This window comes from Ochlerotatus camptorhynchus, unplaced genomic scaffold, assembly GCF_037179485.1.
Source record: "Ochlerotatus camptorhynchus isolate MF236.1 unplaced genomic scaffold, CSIRO-AGI_Acam_v1.1 ptg000204l, whole genome shotgun sequence".
Classification (NCBI taxonomy): domain Eukaryota; kingdom Metazoa; phylum Arthropoda; class Insecta; order Diptera; family Culicidae; genus Ochlerotatus; species Ochlerotatus camptorhynchus.
Window position 1 is genome coordinate 1700356 of NW_027040694.1, and position 8802 is coordinate 1709157.

At 38.3% G+C, this 8802-nt stretch overlaps 1 protein-coding gene across 1 annotated transcript; it reads right to left on the bottom strand.

The window, feature by feature from the left end:
* Nucleotides 1-4319: 4319 nt before the first annotated feature.
* On the bottom strand, nucleotides 4320-6834 carry LOC135702982 (uncharacterized). Its single transcript, XM_065224062.1, has 7 exons — nucleotides 6614-6834; nucleotides 6412-6548; nucleotides 6027-6126; nucleotides 5363-5698; nucleotides 4944-5058; nucleotides 4737-4861; nucleotides 4320-4678 (listed from the first exon to the last, which is right to left on the bottom strand). The coding sequence occupies exons 1-7, from the start codon at nucleotides 6758-6760 to the stop codon at nucleotides 4331-4333; spliced, it is 1308 nt and encodes a 435-aa protein (XP_065080134.1). The 5' UTR covers nucleotides 6761-6834; the 3' UTR covers nucleotides 4320-4330.
* Between the last annotated feature and the right edge of the window lie 1968 nt (nucleotides 6835-8802).

Sequence of the window (8802 nt, forward strand, 5' to 3'; positions counted from 1 at the left end):
AATTCTCATCAAAGTACTTCCAACAATCAATTCGAAACTAACGATTTTAAATTGGCTTACCACTTGACTAGCCTATTGGTCCCAAGCAAACGATTAACGTACCCTATTCTAGTCGAAATTCTAGTACTACGCAATGTTTGTTTTGATTCTCTATGAAAGTTTGACAGATAAAATGAGGGATTATTGGTTTTTCCTATGTTTCGAGGGGTGAATCGATTAGCTTGGGACCGAAGAGAGTACCAGAGCTGAGCCAAAAAGTTGAGCACGTTATTTCGGGACCTTCTAGTCTTAGAGTTACCTCTATGGTACTTCCATCATGACGTACATTTAGCCCAAGATTTAGTCGGTTTTCAACTCCCTCGCACGACCTTAGTTCAACCACAGACAAACAGACATAACACTCACAATCACATTCATCGCAAATAATATTTTAATTGGGAAAGTGTTTGCATTTGTCATGGTGGCGCCACTGAAGCATCGAACAAGCTACCACATTTTGAACTTATCAGTGATGTCAGTTCTTTTTAACGTCTAGTTAGTAGATGTCAGCCCTTGAAAATGATAAGTGGTCAAGGCATCCCACTGGAGACACATACCACATCTGACAAATACAGAAAAAAAGTTGTTGAATATTACATCAAAAGTGCTGCACATTAGTCATTACGTTCCTAATATTAGGCTGTAAGATGTAAGACACAGAATTCGAGAACAAATCATATTGATGACTGTAATATCAACAATCAATATGAAACTATCGATTTTAAATTGGCTCACTACTTGACTAGCCTATTGGTCCCAAGCAAATCGATTAACGTACCTCATTCTAGACAAAATTCTAGTACTACACAATGTTTGTTATGATTCGCTATGAAAGTTTGACAGATAAAATGAGGGGTTCGTGGATTTTCCTATGATGGGAGCATCGATTAGCTTGGGACCGAAGAGAGTACCCAAGCTGTGCCAAAAAGTTGAACACGTTTCTTCGGGACCTACTAGTCTTAGAGTTACCTCTATGGTAATATTCTATCAACTTTTACCAGTTATTGATGTTCAATACTTCACCATGAATTTCATTGATTGATACATATTATATTTTTTGCTGTACACACATTAGTGATGAACGGTGGTAGAAAGAGCACTAATTAGTGACCTCGTTTAAAAACTTGTTTGCAGCAAAAGAAAAAGCACACTAAACAAACAAAACAAATCCCTAAAAACAGTCTTAGCTTCTGTGAATTTTTCTTACAAATCCATATTTCTGCAAAATTCAATCAATTCTATAGATCTACGGTAAATTTCGTAGAACCGACGTCTCTGACTTCCATCTGTTTTGTTTTTATCAGCGTTGACAGAACGAGGGAAACGCAACTAGTGAAAAAATTGCATGAACGAGGGATGCTCCGATTGCAAAACAATGCTTGGGAATGTGGATGATAGATAGTGCTAGTGAGCATGCAAAATACGCTTGTCTAAGGGCTATGTCTGTTTGTCTGTGGTTCAACGTTCATCTTCGGATGGACACGGCACACCATGTCAGATGGAAGGAAAGGAGTGGTATTTGTCGGATTGTAGACGAGTTATGCGGAACCGCTACGACGATGAGTAGAGTAAAAAAACAACACAGCGGATACTACTCAGAGACCAGCGGATTAAGGGAAATCGGATTCCACAAAAATTGATCAATAATCGCAAGGAAAAACACTACGCCTTAAGTGAACCCTACACGATTGCTTTTATTGACAATAATCGTATTGTCAATACATGCTATATTGACGTCAATATATCGAGATTGACAATATTTCTGAATTCACACCATCAATATTATTGTCAATAATTCCCCTTCACGTCAATATATTGAAGCGTGTGGGGTTTGCTTTAGACGTTTCAGACGTTTAGAAATCGCGTCTACGCGACGCGGATACAAAAAAAAAACTTTTCGAGACTGACTGTGGTGCCAGCATACCTATTTCTAGCAGGGTGGCCAGATATTTTTTTTTCATTATCGGTAGCTTCTTGAAACTTTTATCGGTAGGCCGTCTTAAGAACCCTAATAAACAAATATCATAAACGAACTGTATCCCGAATGGGTAAACTATCCCACAAATGGTGGGGATGATACCCCGAACACGTTGTTTAGCTCTCTTTTATGGTTATTTTTTTTTATTAGGGAAGGCTTTCCCGATACTTGAAACCGTTTGTGAGCGGGGGACTCTGCTCCAAAACAATACACTGTCCTTCAGTTCTTCTGCTTTAAACGTGGCGAAATCAATATTTCTCGATAACTTTTTCAAAGGGACGTACCAGCTTTTGTAAACAATGAATTTGATCGTCGATTTGGCGTAACTGCTAACACTACCATCAGATAGGGGAAGTTTTCCGCTAATTGATATTGGTGTTAGTATGCGTGTGCGAGCTACCAGTTACGCCAAGTTGACGATCAAATGCATTGTTTACAAAAGCTTATACGTCCCTTTGAAAAAGTTATCGAGATTTCTAATTCTAATGCTAATTCTGACGACATGGAAATCAAAACATAGGTATTGAACATTTTTCAATATTACAAAAAATCTGTGATTCTCGATAGGAAAAGTGAAAAATCGGTAGTTTTTAACCTTTCGTCTGTGAATTGGTAGGCATCCCGAAAATCTGTAGGACTACCGATAAATTGGTTGATCTGGCTAGAGTCGGTGTATAATGAGTCACGCCAAGAGAAAAATAGTTTTACTCGCATCACGGTTTTCGAAAGATTCCCTTTCTTTTCACTTGGCAACATAGGACTTCTACATCAACTTCAAATGACTTCTAGCCATAAATAAAAATAGCGGCTGTAGTAAATCATTACATTAGTGATTTTGTCAAATTATCTTAACAAAAAATAGTAGAAATTCTCATTACTGGTCATTACTAAACGTATCCCATGACAAGTTAATGCTCACTGCGTATTTATGACCATTTCTTCGATTATATTTTATATTTTATTGCAATACCTTTCGTGGACCTTTCATAGCATCGTAATGTTTGTTTACTTTGCTCGATAGGTAGCCGGTTTGACAGTTCAATAGGTAGACTTGGCTTCACTCTTGGCGTGACTCATTATACATCGACTCTACACACAGAAATTCAAAACAACCCAAAATTAAGTTCTTTTCACTCACCTCCCATGTTCCGTACGATAAGCCAAATTTGGGTAAACCGGCTCAAAGTAGTTTGCATTTAAGCACGGCAAAAAAAAATTACCCATCGCTAAGTTATTTTCAATTTTTTCTACCCAAAATTAAGTTCAATTAACTCAAATTTGGGTATATCGCATATTACTCAATTTTGGCTTCTCGTACACGGTAAGAAAAAATACTCAAAATTAAGTTAAAAAAAAAACTCAACGTTGGGTTCTATCATTTGAGGTCCGCCGTTGAGTGAATCAGAAAAGCGGTGTTGGTTAAAATTTACTCAACTATTGAGTAATAATAAATGAACTCAAATATAAGTTTATTTTCATTGAGGTTGCTTTTATGCGCCTTTAACCATTTCATTTTCACAAGCGTTTATAGACGAGTGGTCAACACACGGGCCCCGTAATCTCAATGTCCATGGTTCGTTTCCAGTCTTCTCCGTTTTATTATTTTTTTGTCAACTTGGTCAACGCCAGGATTACTCAAAATTGAGTTTTCTTCTTTAACTTAATTTTACCTAGCCCCACGGAAGCCACGTGATGAGTGAAAGGAACTCAATTTTGGGTACTTTTTTCTTACCGTGTACGGAACTAGACGGTTGAGTCGAATCTTTCGTTCTATTTTTGACAACAATAGCGAGAGGAAATGAAACGGGCAGAGGTCAAATAACTCAAATTTGAGTTTAAAAAACCCAAGCGGTGGGTAGTTTTGTTTTTCTGTGCAGGTCTGGCCACCCTGCACGGTAAGAAAAAAGTACCTAAAATTGAGTTCCTTTTACTCATCACGTGGCTTCCGTGGGGCTACACTGTAACTGGAAAGTACCAATTAATGGGTGAAAAAGTGCCCATTTCGCGGTAAAGTAGGTAAACTCATAAAATGGGTAAAACGTCTTTACCCACTAATGGGTAAAGAGCTTATACGTCAAATCTTGGGGTACTTTTTACCCATTTCCAGAATGCATTGTTTTCCGTGACTGGGTAAAAAGTACCCATTTTTTAAAATTTATTTATGGGACTTAATCTGAAATTTGAGAATTTGCAATTATTTTAAAATCAATCAATAAAATGAAAAATAACATATTAATGGTTATGCTTTTGGTTTGTACTTGGTTTTTATTGAACATCATTGCAATAATTAATGAAAACAATGATATTTATACATTATTCATCAGCATCTTTTTCGTCAGCATGGATGGATTCCTTAAACGATGAAACCAAACGATTGACCATCTGACGGGTGCTAGTCGTTTTGATTCCATAACATATGATTTCGATGAAATCAATAATTTTTTGCACTTCTGCTGGCGGACGAATGTTGAAAACAGTGAACACTTTAAATAGAGTGTCCAGCGCGCGGATGGAGTCAATTCCACCGTGGATGAGTTGAGCGTCAACGTAAATAAAGTAATTGTTGCCGTTGAAAATCAGATGGGGCGCCACATCAACGTTAGCATCGACATTCCAGGCAACATACTTCATTAATTGCTCTTGTAAAGCTGTTTCAGCATCCTGCAAAAAAAAAATGTCTTTTTAACAACAGCAAAATCTAGCGTAATGGATATATTACCGTGATACATCGAATTATCGGAGCCGCTAGTTCTGCTTCGATGTCTGTAGACTCCTCCAAGGAAGATTTTCGTACACCCCTTCTGGTGAGGGAAACGAGAATGCGTAGACATCCTCGGACATTATCTGTGTAATGTTATGTTTACATGATTAATTATATGAAAGTATACAAATAGATTTTTAAGGTTAAACACGAGGTTAAACATACCATCAAGAAACGTCGAAAAAGTGCCTCTGTTTACTAGAAGACCTCTAGCAAATACTTGCTTCAAATTGGACTCCTTATTGTATGATGGCATCAATCGCTCGTACGCTTTCTGAATCTGAAAATTAGAAAATTATGCTTATGGTTTTTAAAAGCTTATTTTGTTAAAACACATTTCTGGAGACTAAAGAATGAGTGCGATAAAGTGTGAAATTTCATGAGCCAATGATTTCATCAGCACTATGACGTCATTAGCTACGACGCTGTTATGACGTTCTCATACTCATGTTTTCAGAAGATGTTTCAGTCACATCATAGGATCAGCATCATATTGACTAATGACTATGTGATTCGTTTTATCACACTCACAGTAAAACAATAAAAATCTCTATTCTAAACTATAATAGTAAAATATAACTTACTATCATTCCGTTGTATGATCGAAAATGCGGGAAAACATTCAATATCTCGAAAGTTTTTGATTTGGCATCTAACATCATAATGAGCAAGTCATGCGTCTCTGCCATGCTTCTAGCAATGTTGTTGAAGCTACTCGATGTTGCTTCGATTTGAGCCATCTCTTGAGCCATCTCAACTATTTCGGATGAAACGTTGATTACTTGTTTATTTTTCGGTTTGCGGGTGAACTTTTTTTTGCTTGGTGAAACGTTCTTGCATACATTTCGAGTATGTGTTTGTATGACCCCGGAATGCTCATGGCCTGGTCCTTTACCTCCGTTCTTCCAGAAGAAAAATGACTGTAAATAATGATTATGTAATGTAGGTTATTAGTAGGTTATTGATAAATTCAAGCTGAACATTGCATTAGGTCCTAAGTAACATTGATCGATTCTCTTCGTCGACTTTCTCTTTCGTTATTAACTTGAGCACATAACCAGTTCTTGTTGTGTTTGTCATATTAGATGCTAGATAAAAACTTCTTTTATTGATCTGCGTGCTGGAAATACCTGGGAATGTTTTTACATGGCCGTGGGGATACAAAGAGAAAGTTGACGAAGAGAATCTCTCAATGTTACTTAGGACCTAATGCAATGTTCAGCTTGAATTATCATAATGAAAACTTACGTAATCTGGGCTGACTTCTGATAGTTTTGTTTTTTTCAAAACGGGAAATGCGTCTATGATTTTTATAGCCAATGCCAACTTCTGGTCAGTGGTGGGATATCTGAAAATTTGTGAAAGTGTTTACCTCCGGAGCTTATTTATGTATACTGTTTGAGTTTATTTTTTGATTACTTAACAACTTCAGGTCTGAATTATAGACACTTATAGTAATAGACATACATAGTCCAATTTGGTGTGAAACGCGCAATACTATGAGTATCTATTGTCTGAATACAGCCTAATTCTTAACATAATGCATATATTTGCTCGAATATATTCATCAGTGAAAGTGAAGACCGGCATTTTTAATATTCCCGTACACTACTTATCCTACTCATATACGTACTGTTGACCTGCGAACATTCCTTCACATAAAGTACGGACCATCAGCAATAAGCCGTTGTGCGGCGGTACGATACCAGCATCTAGCTTTGAAAACAAAATTTTCCGAAATTTTGAGTTGGACTCCAAAATCTGCCGAATCTAGATTACAAAAGATGGTAGGTTGAGTAATCATATTAATTGTATTTATTTTTTTTAACACTTACGGTTCTTTGCTCGACTAGTGGTTCAGTCGGAACACGGTTTTCATCCACATTTTTTTCTTTTAAAGGACCACTTCCGGACGTCGATGGAGTTGGTGATGGACAATTCCTCTTGGCTGCTTCTGACAGAATAACAAGCCTGGGTCCCATCTCAGTTATTCCGATTTTTATGAGATCCGTCTCCGACACATATTTCAGCGAATCATCCGTAAACTTGTGTTCTGTGAAAAATGTGAAAATATGTAAACAAACGGCACTCTGCGTACCTTCATGCGCGAATAGAACGTCAAGTAGAATGTTGTTTTGATCGATATCGATTTGTTTTCACAGACAATAAGACTAAGAACGATTTTTTTGACGTAGGACTACGTCTTTGATTTCTATATGGGGGTACACTTTGTGAAAACCAAAAATAGAACATGTAACAAATTAAGAAAGATTTTGAACGTTAATAACTCAGCTGCCCTTGGTCCAATTTCAATAATTTTATTACCAATCGATCAAAAATATTGCTACGCAAAATATTGCAGAAACAATGCTTCCGAATGTTGATTTTCAACAAAAAACTATTGAAAAACTGGTAAATGTCCAGCATTGTCCAAAAGCGTCGAATTAACTAATAAATCCACCAATTCTTCTTCTTCTTCTTATTCTTCTTCTTCGCATTTCAAGCTTATTGCATAACGCATATTAGCTTATTGCGTGCTCTCAACAGTTATTAATTGAGAGCTTTCGATGCCTGTACCATTTTTGCATTGGTATAATTGTGTGGCAAGTCCAATCATACTTATATGCCCAGGGAAGTCGAGAAATTTTCCAACCCGAAAAATTCCTAGACTGGACCAGGAATCGAACCCAGCCACCTCCAGCATGGTCTTGCTTTGTAGCTGCGCCTTTACCGACTGAGCTAAGGGAGGCCCCAATCCACCAATTACCTACATGCATATGCTGCTTCCCCAGCACAGTCGTCAGAGAGTAGTAAGTAGACGAAACAAGTCGAAGTGCGCGTGCGAATAGGGAGGATGGAATTGCGTAATATTTTGCACACTCATCGCCATATTCAGAACCAAACGCAAATTCTTCGAGATAACCACCATCCGTCGTCTGGCTCGCCGTGGCGGTGTCTGACGTATCTCCGGTCTGATCTACGAGGTGTGCAGAAGGTGTTCCTGAAAATGAGATCCGTGTGTAGCGTAAGCGGCCATGGATGTCATCTACGTTTTGAAGTGACAGAGACGCACTCTGTTTGGTTGCGGAGGTTAAATCATCACCAACATTGGCAACAAAACGGCTCTTTTAAGGGACACCAAGCTTATTACAGTAAAGAGTAGGAATAGAATTCATCTGCCTGTTTGTCCATATTCAGAACCAAGGATCACACAAAATGCTCATGTAATCAAACTGGAAGCAGGGGTACAAATTATGTTGTTCAACCTTGATCAACTTTGAATCGCCACGGCCGGATATTTTCGATGGAATAAACAACAATCTAACATCTAATTCGACGAAGACGGCAGGAAACATTTGTGAAGCCGAGTTATTTACGAAGGAGAGTGTCGATGAAGAGAATCGATCAATGTAGATAGGACCAAATTGAAAAGTGACGCGAGATTTGTTTTCCGTAAAGAGCCTGAATTTATTAAGAGACGACATGTCAAAATTGGAACAATGGATTATCTGTCAAAGTCATAGGAAAAGTTATTCCAATCGAGCAGAAGACTTGTCAAATAGATAAGATGTCGCCTCTTTACCCAATTCAGTCTCTTTAGTTTTCCGTACTGAGCTCTAATGCTACCGACGCCAGGGAGGCAGCTCCCACACCTGGACCCCACATATCGACCCATCAACTCATGAACCGGAGACCAATGGCTTTACTTCCTGAAGGAAGGTGTGATCAGAGATGTTGTGCCTTAGAACATGCCGGTGGCGCCGGCTGAGATTGGACCCAGGCCTGCTGGGGTGAGAGGTAATCACGCTTACCACTACACCACCGGCGCCGATATCTTTCAAGGTGATATCACGGCGAATTAGAACGTTCCAAATTTGAGTTTAGTCAACTCATAAATCACATAAAGTGCAGGAACTCAGCGATGAGTAGATTTGCCACATGTTTTCCATGTTTCCTCCGGTCTGATCTACGAGGTGTGCTGAAGGTGTTCCTGAAAAATGAGGTCCGTGGTGCTACACTACAC

Bases quoted from the DNA above. Each gene is read 5' to 3' on its own strand.
- LOC135702982 (XM_065224062.1), bottom strand. From the start codon at position 6,760: ATGGGACCCAGGCTTGTTATTCTGTCAGAAGCAGCCAAGAGGAATTGT. The intron at 6,127-6,411 runs GTACGTATATGA...ACAAATTTTCAG, and splicing joins GGAATGTTCGCAGGTCAACA to ATATCCCACCACTGACCAGA. The intron at 5,699-6,026 runs GTAAGTTTTCAT...CATTATTTACAG, and splicing joins CAGAAGTCAGCCCAGATTAC to TCATTTTTCTTCTGGAAGAA.